This window comes from Nyctibius grandis, chromosome 4 (genome assembly GCF_013368605.1).
Source record: "Nyctibius grandis isolate bNycGra1 chromosome 4, bNycGra1.pri, whole genome shotgun sequence".
Classification (NCBI taxonomy): domain Eukaryota; kingdom Metazoa; phylum Chordata; class Aves; order Nyctibiiformes; family Nyctibiidae; genus Nyctibius; species Nyctibius grandis.
In genome coordinates, this window is record NC_090661.1 from 28,733,278 (window position 1) to 28,760,120 (window position 26,843).

Below are 26,843 nucleotides of genomic sequence, written 5' to 3' on the forward strand. Positions count from 1 at the left end.
TGATCAACTCACTATGATCAGACAGCCATTTAACAGCAAACACTCAAGATCGCACAGAATCTACCTGAAAGCAGCTCAGTGTTCGATCATGTGGCAACACAGACTAGCAGTGCTGAATCCTTGCAAAGAGGAAAGCGTTTCATACCCTTTAGGGCAGCCTCGCTCCTCACCGGAGATCGCTGCCCATCGCTGTTCGGTAACTCGGCCGCACACACAGCCCTCCCTGTGAAGCGTTAAGCACACTAGCCTGAGCAGCGCTCCAAATCCTAATTACTGCTGCTCCCCTGCACCTGCCTTTTAACTGGGGGGGGGAAATCTATGTTAACAAGAGAAAGGAAAGATGAAGGGGTAATAAAACCCAAAAATGTGAACTGGGCAGACGGATCGTGAAGTCCAGAGGTAAAACACCATTTGGGGACGCACGAGCCCTGCCGAGGCAGAGCGCGCGGAAAGGCCCCCCTGCAGCATCGCAGAGGAGCTCACGGCAAAGGCGTTAATAGGTTTAAACACTTCGTCCTGTAGGCGGGGGGGGCGGGGCGGGGGGCCGTGAAGGCAGCGGGCGCGGGCCGCCCCGCCCAGCGCGCGGCGGCGCCACTGCCGGGCCTGCAGCGCCCTCCCGCGGCCGCCGCCGCACCCCGCCCGCGCCATCCCACCCCGCGGGCACAGAAACCGCCCCACGCCCGGCCGCGCCCTGGCCTCGCTGACCAGGGGTTGCCTTCTCCGATTCACTGCAAGGCGGGGCACAGTATATCAACGCCATCGATAACAGTAACTTATCTTCATTATAAAATAAAAAGCACTTTTTGACATCTAACATCACATTCAGGATCCTGTATCACCTGCACTTCTTACTCATTTGCTCTTGTTGACTTAAATATAAAAAAGTTAACTTTGACAGCAGATAAAATAGATGGATTCAGGTTACACACAGATACATTTCAGGGATTTCCTGGTTAATCTCCTTTTTAAGCCATAAAACTTTCTCTTGTCTCAAATACTGACAGGCTGCCACACTACACCCAAAATCAACGTCTGCTATTCTGCACCGCTTGTTACGCGCACATACACCTACTCAACTGAGCTGTGTACCTGACGGACTTCTAAAATTGTCCCTTTATTTGTAGAATGCCCTATTGCAACACTGTTAGAAACATGATAATCCCTGAAGGGTAACCTTCTATTTTACTGCAATATTTATATAGCACAGTGCTTCCAATTCCACTCCTTTCAGAAGGGGAGTAAATACGCAGTGCAAGCTAGAAAACAAAGTCACTATGATGCAATCTGGTGAAATAATGGATTGTGCTAGAAAGACACAGACTCTGGAGAGCTTTCCATCCCTCACGCACTCATTACCAGAAAGCAAGCAGACATAGTCTCCAATTCACAGACCCCAGGAAACAAGAGTGCAGCAGTCATGACAACATGGTGTATTTATTGATTGCAAAGCATTTAACTAGGGAAGTGCTATCAGAAGACACCAGAAATCAGTAGAATAGCAACAACAAAGAAGATAGTACTTAATGGCATTTAATAGTAAAAGAACTTCAGAGATCTATTTCATGAGGTATTTGTAATCACTCCTGCAACTACATGATCTTTATAGCAATTCTGGTTGGTCAATGTTGGTAGACAGCAGCTTCTAAAGATGACTCCCGTTACTCAGCTCCACTAATACACAGAGCCAGCTATAAGTTCAGCATAATCCTGATGGCTCTCTTTCAGGAACAATTTTTCCACCTCTTCTCCTAAGCAGTCTCTAGTTTCAGTTGTGCTCTCAATATCCCTCCTATTTTGCTACTCTTAATGTCACTGTAAATTTAAAAAGTACATACTCAGCTCAGGCTTTAAAAGAACTCACAGTTATCTACCGTACCACTGCTTAACCACATCAGCTCAACTGTTACAGTTCTTTTTCCTGACACCAGCAAAGTGGGCATATCCAGAGCACATACTTCTCCTAGACCACCCAACAAGACACAGAAGTGGAATATCAATACTGACATTTTTCATCATCGTTCAAACCAGCAGGGTTGCAGGCAGAAGCAAACACTTTGAATCACAAAAACTTGGTTTCCAGAAATACTTAGCCACATTAAAAAAAAAAACCCTGCTGATTACAGAATTCGAACCATAATCCAAAATCAAAGATTATTCCTGATAAACTGATGAGACAAGATGATCTCCTGTGTTTTACATTCCAGGATATGGTCTCTAAGCTCATGGAATCATCAGCTCAGGCTAGTGACCAGAATTCTTACTTCAGCAATGCACTGTCATTACACATTGACTTGGCATTACTTACTGAGAAAGGCGGGGGGAGGGGGGGGGGGGGGGAAGAGAGAAAAAAAAAAAATCAAGATTATATCCTCTGTCTCTATATATAGTAATCACAACATCTTCCACATTTATTTCCTTCTGGCTTTATAGGAGTTGCAGAAAGAAACCTGCCTTTCACTTACCTCTATATACTGTAATTGCCAACACAGTATATGAAATGGCACAACAAGAAATGACAACTTAATGAGAAAAATACAACAGAATGCTCAACAAGAAGGGATGGAGCAGCAAATTCCTAAAACCACGTACTTGATTCATATTCCCTTTAAGAATGGTTGTCAGTATAAATGCTGTATCAGCATCTTATTCTCTTAAAGGAAAAATATAAAACATGTTTATGTTTCCCAGAGACATGTCGTGGCATTTTAACAGTAAGTTGCTAGTAAGAATCTCAGCACTCTCTGGGTTGTTTAAGCCATCCACAATGATTATGAGCGATTGTGTTTTAAAAGTTACTGAACTGGAGACAAAGCCCAAAATCTATCATCACTTGCAGCAATGTTAGCAGCTTCTATTAAAAAGAAAGCAACACCTATTTTGTTGCATACATACAACATCTGCAACATTTACACAGTGGGAAAAATCTGTTCCCTGTATAAATCCAGAGCATGTCATTGCAAACAAGGTTTTTAATTAAAATTGGTATTTTTGAGCCTCCTACTGACTGACAGCGTCTCACTGCCTCCTCCTCAGATGGCTAAACTGGCTTCCAAGAGAGATGGTGGAATGAAATAAAAATCACTAGAATACCTAACTTTGACAAGTCTCTGCTGGGGACAATTTCAATAGCAGGACACTGCAGAGAGAGGTAAGGAGAGAATAGATGACTACTTAGGAAGTCTTCCCTAATGAAGGCTCAAAACATCACGAACAAGACAGTAGCGTATGCATTTTATTCCAAAGCCTACAGACAGGATGATCAAGCACGACAATTTTAATCAGAAACCATATTGTTAAAGAGAATGCAGAACAATGTCCGCACCTCAGTGGGTGCAGCTTTCTTTGAATGCAAAAGTAGGCTTGGGGGCTGGCTAGACCTCTGGCTGAGAGGTTGGCTCAGCTGCCAGCATTGACAAAGCCTTCTCCCTCTCAGAAAATAGGCAGACGTTGGCTCTCAAGTCAGATAGCTAAAGAGGGGGGGGGGGGGGGGGCACGAAAAAAAAAAAAAAAGACAACTTCTTGGCCAGAACATTTTCCCCAATTTCAAGAGTTTATATTGACTGCTAGTACTGTACCTTCAGGAGGCTCTTCCCGCAGATGAGGAGGCAGTTCTTCACTTGTTGTCTCAGTTTCATCTTCCACCATCTGTGTCTCTAAGCTAGGTCCCTGCAGAACAGAACAGCAAGAGGAGGTAAATTGGAGAAAGTTCAGAACGGAACCACAGAAATAATTACAGGATTAGTTAATACGCCAGACAGTAAGAACACAAGGAGCTCACGTTAGCTGATGAAAAAGAAAGCTGCTGGGAGATTTGTTTGCAGTCAAACTACTTACAGGAAGTGGGGAGGAAAAAAAAAAAGGGGGGAAAAAAAGGACTCTTCAAGCTTGCAAGCAAAGTTACAAGGGTCTGAGCAGACTGAAAAACAGGAACTGAATGGTGAAGCACAATTTCTAAATATTACTAAAACACACAATGAAATAATAAATTCAAATCCCCTTTACCAAGGGTGGCAGCAGATTCGCCATCGCTTGGAATTTTCAGGAAAAAAAATCTGATCTTTGATTTGTCTTGCCAAGACTACATTCTGAAATGTCTGTGGCCTGTTCAATACAGGAGGAGATCAATATGGGTTATACTAATGGTCCCACACATCATTTTTCAAAAGAAGACAAAGCAAACTTGTTTACAACCTTCTAACCCATCCAGGTCCACTGACCATGTAGTTTTCCCCTATGTGTCCCTATACATGCATTTGTGCCTGCATGCATAACACGCTAAATTACCCACTCCAGAAAAACTACCGGATTGCCCTCCAAAGTTTTGCATTTCCACTTTGCAGCCTTCAGGATCTTGGAAAGAGCCTGCGATGTTGCTGATGGAAGGATGTGAGCAGAGTTACCAGATTTGTAGACCTAGAGAGCATTCACTTGTATTTAACTCTGCTGAACTCACTTCGCACACACAGTATTTTCATGACCTGTGGAGCTATAAAAGAAAAAAAAATACAAAATGACTGTCTGCTCCTCCCCCCCCTTTTTTAAATAAGTAATGGTAAACACTAGGCATAGCTACAGAGCTCTCAAAAAAACCTAACCAATTTTCTTCTTTTGGAAAGCTAGTACAGTCAAGGGAAATCAGAAACTTGGCAGTCATTAGGAAATGAGGCTTTTGTGCACTTTGAAAATGTGAATGGGTTTGTAGTCTGAACTATCTGAAAATGTTTACTAACATATGCAGCTGGAAGGTTACAGAAGGCAGCTTAAACACTGGTATATCAACAGCTTGCAAGACTTTCTTATTTGAACTCGGCAAGAAAAAGGGCTCCTTTGCACAATTTCTTCCTTTGCACAAGTGGCTTACATTTTCATCTATTCCCCATTTTTTCAACAAAATGGACATGAAAACAAGAAGGACCACCACATTGTTTTCAAGAGTCTGATAGCAGGGAAAAACAGACCCCAGAGGTGAAGTGTACAAGTCTACTGTGTTAGTGCCACCCTCGCAACCTTGATTTCTGCCATCCATGACTATGCAAGCTTTACCTAAGCTATTTACCTATTTCTCCTCGTTTAAAAACACCAGGTATCGATACTGCCCAGCTTTGGTCAATGAACAGTCACACTTTGCAGTAGCCATCATGGAGAGGAGAAAAAATTACTTTTACCACAGGGTATAGATGAGAAAGGAGTAAATTGCCAGACTTAGTCCAATTAAAAAGCAAACCCGGGAGTCAGTTATCAACAGTGAGGTCTAACAGTCTCCTCACTTCACCTAAATAATGGGATCTAGATTTTAAGAATGTGTAAACAATTCTGGATAGGAGCAACAAACTGAATATAGACTATGTATTTGAACAAGTTTCTACATCAACCACAGGCAATACATTTATATACATTTCTTTCCTATCCATTAATGCTACAGAGAGAAAAAGGAGAAGATGAGGCTACTTTAGTATACCAAATCAGAATGTTTATTTTCATATAAAAGATGTAGACATGGAGGACATGAGGTACCAGTACTTGCCTTGCAAACATTCCAAACCACAACTATAAGAACTCCTAAACTAGAATTGGTCTTGAATCCACCAAACACCAAAATTACACCACCAAAATTATTTTAACTAAAAAAAAAAAAAAAGTCACAGAAACATCTGCACAAAGCAAAGGTTAAGTCCTTATTAACTATATGCTGCCCAAGGAGACAATCCGACTTCCAGAGACTAAGGAAAAGCCAGTATGGAAAACATTATCTTTCCTTCTTCAAAACAGGCAGTAGCTTCACTTTGCTGCCATGAGAAAAACCTGCTCAGTGGCTTCTCCCAACAACCACCCATGACAGTGATGCTCATTTGGGTTTCAGTTGTTGTCATCTACATAAATAGAAAGAGGATGCAAACTGCTATCAAAAGTAAGTGGTGGCATTATGGGGTTTTCTCCCTTATGCATGAACTACTACTCAGTGTTCACTAGCAATACAATCTCCAGTATGGTGGTTATCATTGACAATTCTTACTCTGAAATAAAGGTTTATCTTAGCTGAACATCAAGCTTAGCCCTAACCTAGTATTAACAAATCCAGCTGTGAGGAAAACAGAGCCCACTACAAACCACTATGAAGTCCATGGCTGAGATGCTGTTTGCCATCACCTACTTCCCTCCCATTGAAAACTTTTAACACTTGCTACTGGAATCCCACAGAAGAAAAATACACAATCCAAGATTACTGCTTTTATAGAACATTCTTAATATCTAACAGAAATGGCTAGAATTTTTGAAGACTGTTTTCGCTACTCAAAAACAATTAATCACAACACAGCATATTTTGAACTGTATTTTGTATGCATTTCCTGTATTTTTTTTAGAATCCTCCCCAAAAAAAACACTGAAAAAACTGATTTACAATTTTTTTTTATTTCAAAATTCAATGTTACAAATTGAAAACACAGTCTAGACTAAAAGCATGGCATGTCAAGTAACCACAAACTTAACTTTTGCACAAATTGTTTTCCAAGAAACCTTGAAATCTTGAGACTTCCTAGTTCCTAAAATGAAGTTAGAAATGTTTTCTATAAAATAAGCCAAGTTCTTATGTCATTGATATCTTATCACCATATAATATAGGGAGCCTCTAGGAGAAGTAGTCTTGTAAACATCTGTGTTTAACAGACTTCAGCGTATCAGTTTAATCGTTGAGACCAGTGAATAAGTGCACACAGTGTTGGTACTGAATTTCACTAAGTAATTGAGATGTAAAACAGTTAACAGTAAACGAGATCCTAGGTTCTCATATCCATATCTATAAGTAATACTTAAGGCTCAAAGAACGAGATTGCAAAGTCTCTTCACAATGGCTTTCTATCTTAGATCACTACATCCATTGCTTTTTTAGTTATATCTGCCGAGTTCAATTCACCAGGTCTGCTGCAAGGTTGGTTATCAATACCTAAGATATCTGCAAGTTCTGGCAGCATGGTAATCTATAGCAATCAAAAATTCCAGCAATTCTAAAATGATTTATTAGTAAATTATAGTTAAAGTTGTTGTTCCCAATTTTTTTTGCACTATTATTTCAAGAATGAGGCAGCAGTTACATTTGTTTTTTCATTCTTAAGGATCCTTGACAGACAAATAGGGGAATGGGATACACACAACTGTATCAAGTTAATGGCTTGCAGTTAAGCAGCCATGCAGTGTCCAGCAATTCTGTAATAATCCTCTTGAGCTGCAGCCACAGCAGAAGTAATGCACACAGACGTTGCTTTTGCTTTGATGCTCCCTCTAGGAGTACCTAGGAAGCAGGAAGATGTATCAACAGTTCAGAAACATCAGTAGATTATTAACTGTACAATATTCTTTCAATTATTTAGGGTTTGTATAGACTTTTTAATTGAGAATGTGGTTCCATTCCTCATTAGAGCCATTAGAGAAGCACAGATTTCACAGAATCACAGAATGTTAGGGATTGGAAGGGACCTCGAAAGATTATCTAGTCCAATCCCCCTGCCGGAGCAGGATTGCCTAGACCATATCACACAGGAACGCGTCCAGGCAGGTTTTGAATGTCTCCAGAGAAGGAGACTCCACAACCTCTCTGGGCAGCCTGTTCCAGTGTTCAGTCACCCTCACCGTAAAGAAGTTTTTCCTCATGTTTATGAGGAACCTCCTGTGTTCCAGCTTGCACCCATCGCCCCTTGTCCTGTCAAGGGATGTCACTGAGAAGAGCCTGGCTCCATCCTCATGACACTTGCCCTTTACATATTTATAAACATTAATGAGGTCACCCCTCAGTCTCCTCTTCTCCAAGCTAAAGAGACCCAGCTCCCTCAGCCTCTTCTCATAAGGGAGATGTTCCACTCCCTTAATCATCTTCGTGGCTCTGCGCAGGACTCTCTCCAGCAGTTCCCTGTCCTTCTTGAACTGAGGGGCCCAGAACTGGACACAATATTCCAGATGCGGCCTCACCAGGGCAGAGTAGAGGGGAAGGAGAACCTCTCTTGACCTACTAACCACACCCCTTCTAATACACCTCAGGATGCCATTGGCCTTCTTGGCCATAAGGGCACACTGCTGGCTCATGGTCATCCTTCTGTCCACTAGGACCCCCAGGTCCCTTTCCCCTCCGCTGCTCTCCAACAGCTCTGTCCCCAACTTGTACTCATACATGGGGTTGTTCTTGCCCAGATGCAGGACTCTACACTTGCCCTTGTTATATTTCATTAAGTTTCTCCCCGCCCAACTCTCCAGCCTGTCTAGGTCCCTCTGAATGGCTGCGCAGCCTTCCAGTGTGTCAGCCACTCCTCCCAGTTTTGTGTCATCAGCGAACTTGCTGACAGTGCACTCTATTCCCTCATCCAAGTCATTAATGAATATATTGAATAGTACTGGTCCCAGTACCGACCCTTGAGGGACTCCGCTAGACACAGGCCTCCAACTGGACTCTGTCCCATTGACCACCACTCTCTGGCTTCTTTCCTTCAGCCAGTTCACAATCCACCTCACTACCCAATCATCCAGACCACACTTCCTCAGTTTAGCTGCGAGGATGCTGTGGGAGACAGTGTCAAACGCTTCACCGAAATCAAGATAGACCACATCCACAGCTTTACCATCATCTATCCACCGGGTTATGTCCTCATAAAAGGCTATCAAGTTGGTTAAGCATGACTTCCCCTTGGTGAAGCCATGCTGAGTGCCCCTAATGATCCCCCTATCCTTGATGTGCCTAGAGACAGCACCAAGAACAAGTTGTTCCATCACCTTTCCGGGGATGGAGGTGAGGCTGACCGGTCTATAGTTACCCGGGTCCTCCTTCTTGCCCTTTTTGAAGACTGGAGTGACATTCGCTTTCCTCCAGTCCTCAGGCACCTCTCCCGTTGCCCACGACTTAGCAAAGATGATGGAGAGTGGCCTAGCAATGACTTCCGCCAGCTCCCTCAGCACCCGCGGGTGCATCCCATCAGGGCCCATGGATTTATGGACGTCCAGGTTGCTTAATTGGTCCCTGACCCAGCCCTCATCTACCAAGACAGATTCCTCCTCTATCCTGACTTCTTCTGGGGCCTCAGGGGTCCGGGGCTCCTCAGGACAGCCTCCAGCAGTATAGACAGAGGCAAAGAAGGCATTCAATAACTCTGCCGCCTTTGCATCCTCTGTCTTCAGGGCCCCCACCTCATTCATCAGTGGGCCTACATTGCCTCTAGTGTTGGCTTTACCTGCAATGTATTTGAAGAAGCCCTTTCTGTTGTCCTTGACCTCTCTTGCAAGGTTTAATTCCAAGGAGGCCTTAGCTTTCCTAGTTGCCTCCCTACATCCTCTGACAACAGACTTATATTCCTCCCAAGTGGCCAGCCCCTCCTTCCATGATCTGTACACCCTCTTCTTCCACTTGAGCTTGCCCAGCAGTTCCCTGTTTAACCATGCAGGTCTCCTGGAACCCTTCCTTGACTTCCTACCTGCTGGGATGCTCTGATCTTGAGCTCAGAAGAAGCAGTCCTTGAATGCTAACCAACTATCTTGAGCGCCCTTACCTTCTAGTACCCTGTCCCATAGGATTTCCCCTAGCAATTGCTTGAAAAGGCCAAAGTTGGCCCTCCTGAAGTCCAGGGTTGTAATTCTGCTAGCTAGTCTGTTCCTGCCACATGAGATCCTGAACTCTACAATCTCATGGTCACTACAACCAAGGCTGCCCTCAACCTTCACCGCTTCAACCAGACCCTCCTTGTTAGTGAGGATAAGATCCAGCAGTGCTCCTCTCCTAGTTGGCTCATCCACCATTTGCATCAGAAAGTTATCATCAATGCACTGGAGGAACCTCCTGGACTGAGGATGGCTGGCTGAGTAGGCCTCCCAGCAAATATCAGGGTAGTTGAAATCCCCCATGACAACCAGGCCCTGTAATTGCGAGACTGCTCTCAGCTGCCTGTAGAAGGCCTCATCACCCTCCTCATCCTGATCTGGTGGCCTGTAATAGACACCCACAACAGTATCACCCCTGCCAGCCTGCCCCTTAATTCGCACCCACAAACTCTCAACTCGCTCCTGATCCGCCCCTGGACAGAACTCAATACATTCTAGCTGCTCACTCACATAAACAGGTATTATTACAGGAACAGTTGGGTTATGGCACAGAGCCTAGGAATGCATAACTAAGAAAAACCTCTTGGCTCTCTAGAGACAGACCATACTCTCACAAGCAATCACATCGCACAATTCCTTTCAGCAACTGATGAGTTTCTGACTATGAGCACTATTAAGATTCATTAGCAATTTTTATATGTCATATTTTAAAACAAGATCTAAGCTGACCAGAAAGAAGTCAACTTAAGCAGAGGCAATAACCACCCTTCCAAACCGGTTATGGAAGTGCCAATTCCAAGGTAGCTCACCTTGTCCCTCCCAACCGCTTCAATGAACTACAAGGAAGCTGAAAAGCTTTGTATAAACACAGCAAATGATAAAGATCAAGAAAAACGCCTACAGGGATTCTCACAGAAACTGCCCGAGGAACTATTATCCTATGTTCTGATCACACCGTATGGCTACTGACCTTACAGTGCACTTTAACTCAAATACCACAGGCTGCTGTGACCTGGTCAATTAGCATACATTTGCTGTCTTATACTGTGTTTCATAGAAGGCTATGTATTTATGGACGAGAGGACTGCCAGTACTGAACTAAACAGGTGTGACAAATCACCTACAAGCATTTCAGACTACAACTCATGCTTTTCCATGGGATACACCACTTTTGAGAATAATTCTGACCAGAGCTTCAGTGATATGCTCATATTTTCAGTATATTTAAAGACTGTATATTTTACAAGTGCTGTGATAAATCCATGCATGACAGAAAGGAAGAAGGTTCCTATCCAGTGAAGGTCAGTATTTTCCACAAGGTACTGAGTTATGTTTATGACACTGAAACCAAGAGCTGCATTTATCACCACATTTGTATTAACAAATTATTTCAGCACAGTCAATCACAAAAATAGCCTATGATAGTCTGCTGAGACTGGGATAGTAAGTACTGAAAAAGCCCACATAGTTCAGGAGCAATCCCAACACCAGGCAACCATTATCAGCCCATTTTGCACATAAGTCAACAGCAACATGAGACTGTCACTACAAATGCCCAAACAGGTAAGTCAACACTGGAAATGGCTAAGCTTTCTAAAAAGTCCCTACAGACCATCTTGAAACAATGAAAAAAACCCTACCCTCCACCACCACTTTTAGGCCTTTTAGACTCTACTTTTGTACTTAGAATTACAGCGCATAATCTTAAACCAAAGCAGAGTCTGTTTGCAGCATCACAGAATGGTTGGGGTTGGAAGGGACCTCTGGAGATCATCTAGTCCAACCCCCTGTCAGAGCAGGTTCACCTACAGCACATTGCACAGGGTCACGTCCAGGCGGGTTTTGAGTATCTCCAGAGAAGGAAACTCCACAACCTCCCTAGGCAGCCTGTTCCAGTGCTCTGTCACCCTCAAAGTAACAAAGTTTTTCCTCGTATTTAGATGGAACTTCCCGTGTTTCAGTTTGTGCCCACTGCCCCTTGACCTGTTGCTGGGCACCACTGAGAAGAGTCTGCCCCCATCCTCTTGACACCTGCCCTTAAGGTATTTGTAAGTATTGATGAAATCCCCTTTCAGCCTTCTCCTCTCCAGGCTAAACAGACCCAGCTCTCTCTTCTCGTAAGAGAGATGCTCCAGTCCTCTAATCACCTTCGTAGCCCTCCGCTGGCCTCTCTCCAGTAGTTCCTTGTCTTTCTTTAACTGGGGGCCCCAGAACTAGACACAGTACTCCACATGTGGCCTCACTAGGGCAGTGTAGAGGGGGAGGATAACTTCCCCTGACCTGCTGGCCACACTCTTCCCTAATGCACCCCAGGATACCATTGGCCTTCTTGGCCACAAGGGCACATTGCTGGCTCATACTGAACTTGTCCACCAGGACTCCCAGGTCCTTCTCCACAGAGCTGCTTTCCAGCAGGTCGACCCCCAGTCTGTACTGGTGCATGGGATTATTCCTCCCCAGGTGCAGGACCCTACACACTTGCCTTTGTTGAACTCCATTTGGTTCCTCTCCACTGAACTCTCTAGCCTGTCCAGGTCTCGCTGAACGACAGCACAGCCTTCTGGTGTATCAGCCACTCCTCCCAGTTTTGTGTCATCAGCAAACTTGCTGAGGATACACTCTGTCCCCTCATCCAGATCATTGATGAATAAGTTAAACAGGACTGGACCCAGTACTGACCCCTGGGGAACACTGCTAGCTGCATGCTTGCAACTAGACTCTGCGCCACTGATCACAACCCTCTGACCTCTGCCATTCAGCCAGTTCTCAGTCCACCTCACTGTTCACTCATCTAACTCACACTTCCTGAGCTTTCCTATGAGGATGTTGTGGGAGACAGTGTCAAAAGCCTTGCTAAATTCAAGGTAGATAACATCCACTGCTCTCCCCTCATCTACTCCACCAGTCATATCATCATAGAAAGACATCAGATTGGTCAAGCATGATTTCCCCTTGGTGAATCCATGTTGACTACTCCTGATAACCTCCCTTTCCTCCATGTGCTTAGAGATGGCATCCAGAATGAGCTGTTCCATTCCAGGGATGGAGGTGAGGCTGACCGGCCTCTAGTTTCCTGGGTCCTCCTTCTTGCGTTTTTTGAAGACTGGAGTGACACTGGCCTTCCTCCAGTCCTCAGGAACCTCTCCTGTTCTCCATGACCTTTCAAAGATGATGGAGAATGTCTTGGCAATAACATCTGCCAGCTCCCTCAGCACTTGTGGGTGCATCCCACCGGGGCCCATAGATTGTGGGTGTCCCGTTTGTCTAAATGATCTTTAACTTGATCCTCCTCAAGCAAGGGAGAGTCTTCCTTTCTCCAGACTTTCTCTCATGCCACCGGGACCTGGGATTCCTGCAGGTCAGCCTTAGCATTAAAGGCTGAGACAAAGAAGGCATTCAATAACTCCGCCTTCTTTGTATCCTCTCTCACCAGGGCACCCACCTCATTCAGCAGCAGGCCCACATTTTCCCTAGTCTTCCTTTTGCTGCTGATGTACTTGAAGAAGCCCTTCTCGTTGACCTTGATGTCCCTTGCCAGATTTAATTCCAGGTGGGCCTTAGCCTTCCTTGTTGCATTCCTGCATGCTCTGACAACATTCCTATATTCCTCCCAAGTGGCCTGTCCCTTTTTCCACATTCCGTAAATTCTGTTAATTTACTGTTCACTGAGCCAGGATTAGGCTAGTAAATAGCAAAAAATAAAACCCCAAAACAAAGGCTGATTGGGGGGGGGGGGGGAGCGGGGGTGGTGAAAGATAAAAAAAAGAATTCATCCTGTGAAAAATTATTACTGAAATTGAATGAGTTTGGGGCAAGTAACTACAAGTTTCCTTCAGTTTATGACTACTAATAGAAAGACACTTTACTGCTGTTCCCAACCAAGGAGATGCATTTATGTTACATTCTATTCCTTCTTGCCATTCCTACTCAACCCCTAGAAACACAGTATTCTTAAAACAAACAAGAAACCCACCACATAAGCAAAACCAAAAGAAAACCCACAACATGAACACTCTTCTCCATTACACTGAATTTTATTAGCAACCATTTCCCCCTTGCAGAACAGAAGCTGGAGGAACAAATGGAAAGCTCACAGTCTTGACTTCAGCAGCATAGTGTCTCACTTCTGAGACTATCCTTTGAAAATTATTCTAAAATCTGCAGCTTTAGCTACTACTTTCTCTGTGCCTTTTCAAGTGAAAACGGTATTTATTTCCTGACCTAGATATTCATATTTCCATTCTTGGTCCTGAACACTTTACTCCAGTTTTTCCTTTCTGACATTCATCTTCACATTTATTTCCATTCTGGACTTGTGCCTAGAATCTCACTTCTTTCACTGTTCAAAAACTGCCTCATTCCTCATAAAGCTTCTCCTTAAGAGCCCACAAGGTCAGACCTACTTCATTCTATCCAAATCTTCAACTGCCAGCCCAAATAATGTCCTCTGTCCTGCCTAACACTGACTTTCAGACCTAGCATTCTATGTAGGCACAATTCCAATAAAGCAATTTAGCAGAGGAAAATTAGTGGCAGCACAGGCTTCACCCCTCCACATCCATGATTTCTCTCGTAAGCTTTCCCAGCGCACGTCCAACACCTTTTTTACATAGCAACAAATACATCTCAACCGATAACTACAACAGGTAGAGGCAACCCTGAAGAACTACAAGACTCAGTAGGTCTGTGGGAAGAAACAAGTGAAGTAATCCTCAAGTATAGGCCAATTTGTTAAGTACTTTGGGAAACTACAAAACTATTTTTAAAATATCTTAGTGAAAGCATTGACTATTTTTGCATTATGTTTAAAGAATGCTAATTGCATGCCCACAAGACTAAAAACCACATGGTTTCCTGCATATTTGCATACTTTGCCCCTTCCTAAAACCACAAAAACCCCAACTCTTCTCATCCCAGGTTCACTTCCTCCAAATGGGTGAGAGATGATACATACTATGACTGGGCTGAATGTGTACAAATGCCAAAGGGCTTGTCAGATCCAGTAATAATGAAGCTGACCTTCATCAGGCTTTCCTACAATGACATCATTAATGACAGTGTTAGTTTGGGATCTTTGCTCTATCCAATCACTGTTATGAAGTTCCTCAGAACTTATCTTTGATATTTCTTGTTTAATCAAATTAAATTATTCCATCTTCCTTATTTGAAAGTGGCTTCTGGCTCAGAATGTCCTTTCTACTTTTACACAACTACACAAAGACTCAGTTCCTACAGAAAACAAGGGGTTGGTTTGGTTTGGTTTTTTTTTTTTTAAAAAAAAAAAAAGGATTTTAAACAAGCAGACACTGGGTAGGTAGTTCAACATGATAACTCCCTTTTCCAGGGAGCTGAGGGTCTACAGCTACTTAACTTCATCTGAAGCACATAACTACCCAACCATCTCCTTATACATTACTGCTCAGATAACCACCTTCAGACAGTGGAATCAAGTTTAAAACTATCACTGTACCTTTGTTAGGCAGGTATCTTGTTGCAGCTGCAGCTTTTACTTCAGCAATGACTTTTCAGCATATTGGGGAATTAAGACTTTGATTTAAAATTTTCTAAACGTAATAGGAACATTCCACTGAATCTGCCATCGCTGTTGATTGGAAAACCCTAAGGTGTGGGTGTGCAAAGTCAGACGGGTTTTTCCTGCAGAGTGAAAAAAAATTGATCTGCAACCATAAACATTTTCTTTTTTGCTTTCCTGTAGGTTTAAGAAAGCCTGTTGATGGATGCTTTGCTTTTAATTTCGCAAAACAAGGTCTGCTCATAATGAGAGCTTCTGTGCCAGGTTTCAGTCCAAGGGGAATTTGAGTTGCAGTTATAAATCCCCTAGAACACTAAAGGAAAGTAACAGAAATAGAAATGCTGAGCATGACAGTAGTGTAAAATTATAGTACTTTGTTCAAAGTACGCTGTAAGAAAGAACTAGAAAAGTTGCTTAGATTACTTGCTCTTCTCTGCATTTGGACAAACACATTAGGGAGGCTATTATTTTAAGACTTAATTTTGTCTTGACAATAGGACTGGAGGAGAGAGGCAACGAGAGCAAGTTTTAATGTTGCAAACTCCAAATCAAGATTAAGTTCTATTGTTCTCAGCAGAAAAGTCAAATCCTATCTCTACAGCAATAAAATAACTTTGTACTAATTAAGGTTTACTTGGCATACAGAACTTTTCAACGGCACTAATGACACCACAACTTATTCTCCATTCATCAAGGCAGTAAACAGTCTGGTTTACACTTTTTACGTTCACACTTTATGTGCGGCAGATAACACCATTTATACAGCAAAAAGCCAATAGTGTCTGCTCAGTGGTAGTTCACACAGTTCTGGATTTTGAAGTAATTATTGTATTGAATTTTGTCTTGATCGACCATTTATTTTCCATCTGAATTTTGCCTACTAAATCAATGTTAGCACAGAAAGTTAAGAGTGTTTTTCAAAAAACAAACCAAACAAATCACACTCCATTTGATCATATACTGACCTGGCCCAAAGAGAACACTCCTCACTGAGCAAGTTAACCAGTGTAATTATCAAAAGGATACCCTGCAGCAGTGTAAAGGCTGAAATGTTATCCTGAAATAGGCTGCATAATTTGCTGTCAATTCTAGTTTAAACCACTACCTTCACAAGGAAGGGTATGCCTTGTCTAGAACGCTGTTCATATTCAAAACCAGACTGTGCTGAATTGTATTTATTTGGAAAAAAAAGTTACATGAAGGCAAAGTGTCATTGCACAGCATAACACAAACATTAGCAATCGTTAAAGCTGGAGGCAGGCTAATACATAGGAAGCACAGTCATTACAGAAGCACCTAACAGAGAGGAGTACGACACGGAATGATGCAGGACAAAAGCATGACCCTGCATCACATCAAACCAATCTGAAACCAATTAAATAATTACCAATAATGAGATCTCAAAAATATCAGCTAGCTCATATTGATAACTGACCATTCACTGATTCAGGTAATTTCAGTAGGAAGAAGCCTTCCTACATCCTGTCAGTCGTTCACTGTCTATCAACAAAGACTTCAGGGGGAAAAAAAAGAAATCACTCAAGACAGTTGAGCTGCTGAACCAAAAGCAAGTAATAATTAGACTTAATGTCCTGCAGTTTTATTGCACCTTCTAGATAACTACAATTAGGAAATGTAGTATAAATGTATTTTCTCCAGCCAGGCCCTTGACAGGTGGGTTTAATGATTAATGACAGTTTTATTCAGACTAAAGAAACAAAATAATGCACTCTGCAGAAAGAATATTTTCCATTTTCCTAATGAGATGTGCAAGTACCACTCTAGAAGGCTGCATACAGCATGAGAAATTTGTCTAAAATAAAAACGAGAAGTCCTTTGCCTAATAACATAGGCCTATATGACAGAGGTTATTAAGCTTTTCTTAACCATGTTAGAGACTTAAAAAGTAGTACCCTTTCCATTATCCTCAGTAGGGTCACAATTTCAAAAAAACAAAACCCAAACACTCATGGAAGGATGCACTAAGCAGTATTCTATAACAGTGGTTTCATATGGCCTACTTGAATTACCCAACTTCCATGAATTTATTTCCTTAAAAGTGCACAACTACTGTTTTAGCTTTATTGAGTTGAAATGTCACTAATTTTTTCAAGGGCTCTTACAGCTAGAACATAGTAATTTCCACAATAAACCCTGAATTCAAAGTACATAAGCACATACCCAGCTTGAAAAATACGAGCACTCCCCATCAAAAGAGAGTCATGAGAGACATCGCTGGAACAATTTGAAACATAAGTTGTCTTGTCAAAATCTTAATTTCATTTTTTAAAATTAGACAAAAAAAATGCTGCAAATCCATTTGAAGTTAAAAAGTTGTTCCAAAAGCACCAAAAGTAATTTTAAACACTAGAAATTGATGTTAAAAATATTTTATTCAATCCAGAACTTATTTCTGTTTCCTTATTTCATTAGGAATTTCAAAATGCATTTTCTGCAAAACATCAAACATTTCTGAATTAGCTGGGAGATTGTATTAGCTGGGAGATTGTATGATGTATTTATCACACAAATTTTAAACTGATTTTCTTGATGGCTAGGTAGTTAAGTATTGCCTTCCTTACAAATGAGTTCTGAACTCAGATTGGAGCTCTTTTAGATCAGTGGTGTTTGTTGTTCTATGCATTTATTGTTGTGTTTTAAAGGAGAAACATTTCAGATAAAATATTTACTTACTCTACAGAATGAACACTACCTCTTCTGGTACTATCAAGCTCTCCAGTTTCACACCTAGCCCGCATGCCTTAAACTTGACAGCCAGAAGCACTGCTGGCAATAATGCCCCTTTTATTTCAGGCTTCATAGAGATCTCGTTTTCTTCCAAACTAACTGCGAGAAGTGTAAGATCACAACTTGCTCCATACAAGATTCTAACCAGAGTTACTCCATCAACAACTAAGCAGCCATCAGAAGGAGAAAACACTTGATCATTATGAATGCAAGCAACACAACTTGAAAGTAAAAACTGATTCTGGCAGCAATAGCTTTTGGTAATGGCTGCCTTTGCCTTTTCCTTTTGAGGAGCTGCAAGGCGCACAGGCTCTCCCTTCAAAATGATTTTTTAGATTGAAAGGAAGCCAAAGAATTGCACAAGACCTTAGGCCGCTCTGCAGAAGCATTAAGATTGTAAGATCTGGTAACACAAGCACAAGCCACTTTTGTGACTTCCAGTAAGTTCAACCTGCAACAACATTTCTTTTGAAGAAACTGCTAAGAGCTCTACTACTGCCCTCACCAACGTAAGTATGTACCTCACCCAGAACTTTGAAGGCATGTAACCTCTTCCCAGAGAATCACAGAATCACAGAATGTTAGGGATTGGAAGGGACCTCGAAAGATCATCTAATCCAATCCCCCTGTCGGAGCAGGATTGCCTAGACCATATCACACAGGAACGCGTCCAGGCGGGTTTTGAATGTCTCCAGAGAAGGAGACTCCACAACCTCTCTGGGCAGCCTGTTCCAGTGTTCAGTCACCCTCACCGTAAAGAAGTTTTTCCTCATATTTATGTGGAACCTCCTGTGCTCCAGCTTGTACTTGTTGCCCCTTGTCCTGTCAAGGGATGTCACTGCGAAGAGCCTGGCTCCATCCTCATGACACTTGCCCTTTACATATTTATAAACATTAATGAGGTCACCCCTCAGTCTCCTCTTCTCTAAGCTAAAGAGACCCAGCTCCCTCAGCCTCTCCCGTCTCTCTGAAATTCAGCTGAAACACTGGGAAAGGAAAACCATCAGAAAGTTAGTAAGGTAGTTCACTGATAAAGAAAAACAGATGTGACCAATTGTAGGCAAATATTTAAGTCAGAATTATCTACAGAATATACAGTTCATGTTGCCTTTTACTCCAACACTTACATTCACTCTCGTCCTGCTTCCTGTAACAAATTTAGGACTACATGCTAGGAAAAAAAAAAGTTTACTATATATTCCATACAAAGCAATACCTTTTGTCTCTTCTCCTTTTTATAAGCTGTTCCTTTCCCAAGTACTTTTCATTTCAACTGTCAAGAGCCCTGCTAAACAGGATCCGAGACATTAAAAAAAAAAGAAGTTACATATACATCAAGTTTTGACAGGACAATCCATGACACCCTTCAGGAACAGAGCTGTCTGTAAATACAAGCAAGAGAAATATTTTCTCAGGCCTTCCATAACTTTTGATGCTTCATCTTCAAAATACCTTGCCTTTATCTGATCTCTAGGATTCATCTGCCAACATCAAGTACCACAGGCAGTCACAAAAACAGGACAACTACAGGCAGTAAATTCACATTCCTTCTCTTATATTTAAGTTTCTCAAGGGAAAATGTCACATTTGTGACACCTGTCTTATCCCAAAATACATAACTTATATGTGAGCACACACCAAAGCACCAGGAGCTCTCATTCACTTTGGAGAATCACTTCAATAAAAAGGGGAGCAGGTACTTAACTGAAATCACATCTTCAGCTTGCTTTCCCAAACAAGAACTTCAATACGACCTGACACTCTCAATGCCTTTCATTCTTCTGACTTTGGATTTAAGTTAGAGCAGTGACAGGAGCAGTGTTAGACGCAGTCACTGCAGCAGCAACTGTGCCAGGTAGCCATCAGGGACTATCCTAATGCCCCAATTCATTCACCGGTTGAAAATGAGGCATGACAAGGTTCTGTTAGCAAGGACACAAGCACATCCTCCAGTGCTGCCTAAGACCTGAGAAATCCAGTGCTTAGCCACAACAGAAGAATACTGGAAATATACTGTATTGTGGGACAGTAATTGGTGGCTGACAGTGTGATGGATGGGTGGGGATTTGGTAATCTCCCCACAGATATCCACTTCCCTAAGGAATGAAACTGCCCTCCCCATCCATCAGATCTGTTATCCAGGCTCCTCATGCAGTCTGAAAAGGTGTATTTCCTTGCCATCAAGATGATCTGCCCTTGAAGGAAAGCAAACGCTCTTGGTGTATCCACCACATATCACTTAAATATTCCTACGTATAGGAAAGGTCCACTTTCAAGCTGATTGCCTCTCATTCCTGTCCTGTAGTGCAGGGAACAGGGACTTCAACCAGTTTTGTGTTTTGCATAGCCTGAAAGGGCCCAGAGATACCATCTTTCAGCGCTGCCTTGCTTGAAAGAGATGGGAACAGAAGCAAAGTACACATAAAGACTATCTTGAATCCAGTCCAGCTTCAACACCTCAAGCTTTGAAGTATGACTTTGCCACGTTACTTTATTTCACTCTACCTTTTTAATAGAATATTTACATTACATGATTTACCTAAAAACAAAATACATCAAGCTTCGGTTTTCTCAGCAACAATTAGACATTAGTGATGGATCCTGAAAGGATCACTTCCACAACAGAACTCCCCTGATGTTACCACTTCTCTTCACCTGCTTCTTCCTTCCTGTAAGTAGGCAGACCAGCTTTATACATACTAGCATTAACTTGTTTTACGTTGACAGCCCTGCCTTCTCAGCAACCTGCTAACCAGCAACAATGAGCAAGGCTCAAGATCAATACTGCTAAAAATACACAAACTCACATGTATTTCCTAAGACATAACAACAATTAGGGGAAAAATAGGCAAGGTAACTTTTCAAAAAAGCTTGGTTCTGATGCATTCCCTGAGATGACCAACAACTTAAACTTTGATTTGTTTTAAAGTCTCACTGAGCTAATCGTGAGCAGGTCCACAATTCAGATCCAACTCTCCAAGGGATTCAGATCCAACTCTCACACCGCTTCTCCTTTCCTCCCCCCTTTAAGGGGTAAAAACCACCTTGATGCATTCCACTTGTTAATTAAAAATGTAATTATCCCCCCCCAGCTTAAGACTTTAAATCATGCATCTGCAGTGATCTTACATAGAGGAAACTGAGGCAACTGCTACAACAAAAGGTGGTACATATGGAAAGAAATACACACTGAAAGAAACTACCCACTCAGAAAGAAAACTGTGAACTCTTTTATACTGAAAAGCTCTATACAGTGCTTATACCTGACAAATGATTGGTTAAAAAAAAAAAACAAACCTCTCCTCCCCCAACACACACATTTTCCTTACAATCAGAACATGATTGCACTCACACCTTGCTGTATTTTGAGAGAGACCACCTAAAATAGCCATGAGCTTTCCCCACTTTAGTGGGGCAAAAGAGGAATTCAGCAGAAGTAATGGGCTTAGCAAGAATAATCAGCGGTTTACTCTGCATGCAATAAAACAGAAACTGAAGGAAATCTTTTCATTTTTGGCCTCAACCTGGATGTACTGTTCAGCCAGCACTCTGAGGTTTTTGTTTTGCAGTATAAGTCAACAACTCACCCAGGGCCACAGCACTGTTCACCAATAACTGCCTTATATGTATTTTTTTGTTATCCACACTATTTGAACCAACAAGCATTCAGAGAGAAAGAAAAAAAAAAAAATGCTTTACTATCAGGTTTTGAACAAAACTCAAACAAATATCACTGCACAGACAGAAACCTTCTTTTTGTATATATTTATTTCAGGTACTTGGAAACTGCCTCTTTTCTTTCTTCTGTCAGCTGTGCAGACATTGATAGTTGAGAGCCCCTTGGGCACAGAGACGATCGCTAACCTGAGTGACCGACACATGTGCGCTGCCCCAAACTCAAAACCTGCACAAGCTGGGGAACTTCTAACACATACTTACTTGACCCAGAGGCTTGGAGGAAGGCCTGAGCCAAATTTCTCCATCAGGATAGGTACAAACCATGGCTACACACAGTTTCTGCCTCAAAGAGCTTACGATCTAGCTGATCAATCATTTTTTTACTGCTAGACAAATTCAGGAGACTGGGAACGCCTGGTGTGCCTCGCTTTTCAGACTGATTATTGAGAGGGAACCGTTTCAAAAGCCATACACCTGCAAATTAAAGAGACACAACAGAACATATCGGGAAGAAAAACAATACCACAGCACTGCCAACTCCTAACCAACACAACTGAAGAGACAACCTCTCAAGTGACTGCCATATATTGCTACTTTTTATAGCCCAGCCAGCCGGCTCAGGTTAGCCCGTTTCCATGCTAAGGGGCTTCCACTGCCAACTGATGAGGAAGGTGACCATCTCCTCCCCGCTCCGGGAAGGGCCTGCGAGAGCAGCAGCACAGGTGAGCGCCGGAGCGACCCCGGTAGCACACCAACCCCGCGGCTTGCGGGGAGCAGAACTGCCCACGCCACCACGGGCATGAGGGTAGAAGCCCGGGGAGAGCAGGGCGACCCCCCCCGCAGCGACACAAGCCCAGGGCGGGCGCGGGCAGCCTCCCCCGCTGCCCACGCTGCCCTCTGCCCCTCAGGGCGCCGCAGGGAACGATCCGGGGCTTAATGGAGAGAAGGGGGGAATCTTTCTGTGGAGACGTTTCCAAGAAGCGGCACCACATTCCCCACGAAGTCGGAAGCTTCTGGAAGTTGTACTTCGTTAAGAGAGCGAGCGGCCGCCACCACCTCCCGCCGCTGGTTACCGCCTCGGGCCATCTCACCGGCCCGGCCCCTACCCCTCACCCGCCTGCCCCCCCAGCGGCGGCTGGGGAGCCGCCGCGGCCCAGCCGACCCCCGCCGACGGGAACCCCCCGCCTCGGTGACGGCCGCCAGCATCACCTTCATGCCGCGTCTCCCGGAGCACCGCCCGGCGGGGATGGAGGGCGGGCGGCCGTCGGCTGCGTCCCCGTCCGCCCCAGCGCTGGGGCTCCGACTCCTCCTGCCCGATGTAAACACACACCGGCGGGAGAGGGGAGGGTGGGCCGAGGGGGGGCAGCGCCATGGCAACCCCGGCCGGAAGAGGAAGCGCGGGCGTCAGGGGCCGCCATCTTGGCGGCCGGCGTCTGTCGCCGGGGCCAATCCTGGCGCCGAGGCCTCCTCTGGCCGCGGAGCTTGTGTGAGGCTCTCGGGGCAGCCTTCACCGAGAAACCCCACCAGCCACGCAGTAGTGTAAACGCTCCGTGACATTTGATGTTAAAGTGCTTTACAAATTGTAGCGTATTCACCGCTTCAGGTTTCTATTGTATACCAGGTGGGAATGCAGCAAAGGGCGATGGATTGACCTGGTCGTAGTCAAACAAGAAAGCAGTGTTCGGCGAAGACGAGGAGCATGTGCTCCAGGCTCTGGCCTCGCTCTATGCTTGCTGTCGTCCAGCTGCTCCTAGTCAGGTCCTGAGTTACTAGGAAAGATTGGGGCGCTCTCACATTCTCCTTGGCCAATTTAGTATGCCTCCAGGCTGCAGGATGGGGCTGTGCCCACTGCTGCTGCTCCACGTGAGGGTGTACTGCTCGGTGGTGAAGATGAAAGAGTCTGGAAATAGCCTCTGGCACGTAAAGTCTTCTTTCTCGTGTATTGCTTTAAAAGTATATGGCATGATCACACACGTGGATAGGAGGGTGTTAACTGCTAGCAAGTGGTTTAATGCATTGAGGAAAGCCAGATAAAGCAAAACAAAAAGAAGGGTGGTTTGAAGTAATGATTCCTGGAGTTGGGAGATAAAACAACATAAAGCAAATGATGGTGATGAGAGTTCCATTTTCTCTGATTTAGTAGTATTCCACAGTTGAATACTGAGTTAATAAGTTATATAGAGAACATAGCTACAACTTGACAAGTGGTTGAATCCAAAAGAGGAAAGATTGCTTTTGTTCCCTTTTTTTACCCCTTGACTGAGAAACTTTGCAATTTCTTCTCTAAAGAATATGCCCTTGGCAGCCATGTATGTCTTTTAAATCATTCTTCAGTACAGTGGACCCTATTTAGTCTGAAACCACAAAAGGAAACATGCTAGCTTAAAGGCTAGAAATGCCTTCTCTCAGTGCACAGTGGAAGAAAAGCAGTTAATTTTCTTTGTTTCACACTGTCTTTTCTCATCTGAAAAAACTCCTTGGAGAGTAGAGGTAGAGTGGTACCTTAAGACTAGTTCTCATTTTCCAGTTAAATAGGGAACCCTTTAAAGACACCAAACAAAGTAATTCCCTTGCCCCGCATGGGTTGACAAGTCCGGACACCCCTTTCGTTTGCTTCTCACAACACATCCACGCCTTAAATAATTTTCTGCATCACTTCTCAGAGGAAGTATTCGGCAACCCTTTCCTGGCACAGATTCTCATAGCAGAATTTATAATTTCTTCTGCACATATACGTGTACTTCACTTCCAAACACGTGAATCTTCTCAGAAGACCAGGAGTGGAAACCAGTGAATTCGGGGAAGGTTTCACAGACCACACTAATTTCTACAGACATGCACATATATATATGTGTGTGCATATATAAGCACACCTACTATGTGTGTGTGAGATATTACTCTATGTATTATATATATAATATTAACTGTAATAACATAACCAAAATATAAATCCTCTCCTCAACACACCATATAACAAAATTTATATCAAATAATCTTGTCAATAGTAGAATTAGGTTGTATTAGATTTTTTCATTGCATAATAGAAATCCATATTTATGTTCTAGTTAGATGGTGAGTAGAAAGTTCATATCATGTTCTGTTGAGTTTAACATGTAAATTATTCCCAGTAAAAGAATAGTGCCTAAATTATAAAGGGTTAAAGAGTAAACTATCTTTTCCCTCATCAAAGTAAAATGAGTCATTCTAGTAAAGTTCAAAATAATGCAGCTTTCTACATTTAAAACTCAAAATTTCAGATGAACATAACATGATTTCTCAGGAAGTTTCTAAGCCCCTAAAATAAAGTATGTGCCATTTTTTAAACAAGAAGTTAACATTAGGTTGACATGTTTGCTATGTCTGTAGAACATTCAAATAACATTCCAGCTGAAAAATCTGAATATTCTGTATGATAGACAAATCTGGGGTGGGGTGGGTGGAAGGAATGGGAAATAGTAAGTTGTTTACTTTATGCTAGGCACAGAAAGTCCTTCATTCCTGAAACTATTTCAGCAGCTACCAAAAATATTCCCTGACAAAAAATTACACAACACAGGCTACGTACACACTAGCAATGCAGCTCACAGGGTATGACTTGGTTAAGTGAAACAGTTGGTGCTGAAGATGCTAGGTCCTTCTTATACGTATTTCAGGGGGTGATTGCTTTGAACAAGCTCTAATACTTTAGACTGAATGCCCATTAATGACTGTAACAACTGTGCACCTGGAATAATTTTTTCCAATTTAGTTTCATCCAAAAGGATTTAATCCAGTTAATACATTCGAAGCCTGCTCTGGTGAGATTCACATGAAAAGTATGTTTTTATCAAAGCAGAAAGGCTAGTATAGTTGTTTCCATAGTTAAACTCTACTGTTTGTAAATTAAAAATGATGTCTTTATAATGCAGAAATTCCCTTCCCAGTCTTCCCAAAGAATGGACCACTCTAGGAGATTTACTTACCCAGAATTTTCAGTGAAGGCTGAGGATCTCAAACATCTTAAATAACTAAAGCACAGTTCACTTCTAATTTTCTTCAAGGTGTTGAAACCAGTGAAAAAAAATATTTTGACCTTCAGATTTGGTCACAGTACATTCCTAAACAACTTTTTACAAGAAAAAGAAATACAGTTTCATAGAAGTTATCATTCTTTGTGTAGGGGTGAGAGTGTGTGTGTGAGGCTGATATTCGGGCACAGTTTTTGCTGTGTAGACTAGAAAGTACACTCCTCAGGTACAGCATAATATAATGGCATCTCCCTGTCATGTGTGCTAACTTTAGGAGATGAGATTTCAGCACTTTTTGCCTATGCTGATGACCAGTCACTGGCTCAGAGTTAAGAGTCTGATCAACAACTGACATCTCACCTCTGCAATGACAGAGCTTTCCCTTAGATGTATTTCAACATATTGAGATAATTAATGATCATTGTAGAGCATCCAGGTGGACTTAAGCATTAAAATAGAGATAATTGATACCAGATTAGACTGCTACGAGGTTCTGTTTCACCTTTCTATACTAGCCACCTGAGTGCAGGTGACTGGCATCATAAAGCAGAATTTCCCTGCCTTGTTACCCCTGTTTACCTCCATGCTCTTCTCAGCCCTAGTTTCCTATGTTACATTCTTGCCCGGTGTAACATTTGAACAGCCTTCTCATTGCCTGCAGTTAAAAAGGATAACACAACGTAAAAGAATGCAAGTGCCATGTGATATAAGACTGGAAAAGAATAAACAGTAGTAATTCGTTGTAACAGGTAGTCACAATATCATAGAATCATAGAATGGTTTGGGTTGTAAGGGACCTTGAAGATCATCTAGTTCCAACCCCCCTGCCACATTATGGTTGGCTCATGTGCTAAAGGGTCCTGGTAGAAAGGAAATTATTTCCAGACAATGAAGCTGCTGATTAGTAATGACTGTAGTATTTACAAATCCTTCAGACCTCTCCGTTCTGGATCAAAAAATTCTCCCTTACTTTGAGAAAATAAATTGGCCACTGGCCTTATCAAGCATCCCAAGAACACCCAGCAAACAAATTAGCCACAACTTTGCAAAAATGCAGTAACCTTTCCTCATGCTTCATCTTGGTGAAGGACTCATGTATTGAGATAACTACCCTAAATTTGTATATTTTATAGGTTTATATAGCCGTCATTTATAGCAGCATTTGAGGCTTTCTTTCCTGACTTCACCCTTACAACATTCCTGGAAGGTAGGGAGGTACTTGCTGCATTGGGTAGCTGGATATTGGTGAACACTCCAACTTCAGCAGAGAATTCATAAAACTCTCTCTGAGAATGAAGTTC

At 42.8% G+C, this 26,843-nt stretch overlaps 2 protein-coding genes across 8 annotated transcripts in view; one reads left to right on the forward strand and one right to left on the reverse strand.

Moving 5' to 3' along the window:
• LOC137661891 (transmembrane protein 263-like) overlaps positions 1–22,860 on the reverse strand; it is a 215,638-nt gene extending 192,778 nt beyond the window's left edge. For 2 of the 7 annotated variants that reach the window (XM_068397643.1, XM_068397638.1), the window contains exons 1-2: positions 22,745–22,860; positions 3,576–3,666 (exon numbers count right to left, since the gene is read on the reverse strand). In XM_068397643.1, the coding sequence (XP_068253744.1) occupies positions 3,576–3,666; positions 22,745–22,750 (97 nt within the window). In that variant the 5' untranslated portion in view covers positions 22,751–22,860. Of the gene's footprint in view, positions 1–3,575; positions 3,667–4,284; positions 4,487–21,796; positions 21,867–22,744 lie in introns of those variants that run through there. The other 5 variants (XM_068397642.1, XM_068397636.1, XM_068397639.1 and 2 more) reach the window with 5 other exon arrangements.
• The window catches only part of FREY1 (Frey regulator of sperm-oocyte fusion 1), a 433,428-nt gene that overhangs the window by 327,053 nt on the left and 79,532 nt on the right, over positions 1–26,843 (forward strand). The gene's annotated exons all lie outside the window — the stretch shown is intronic.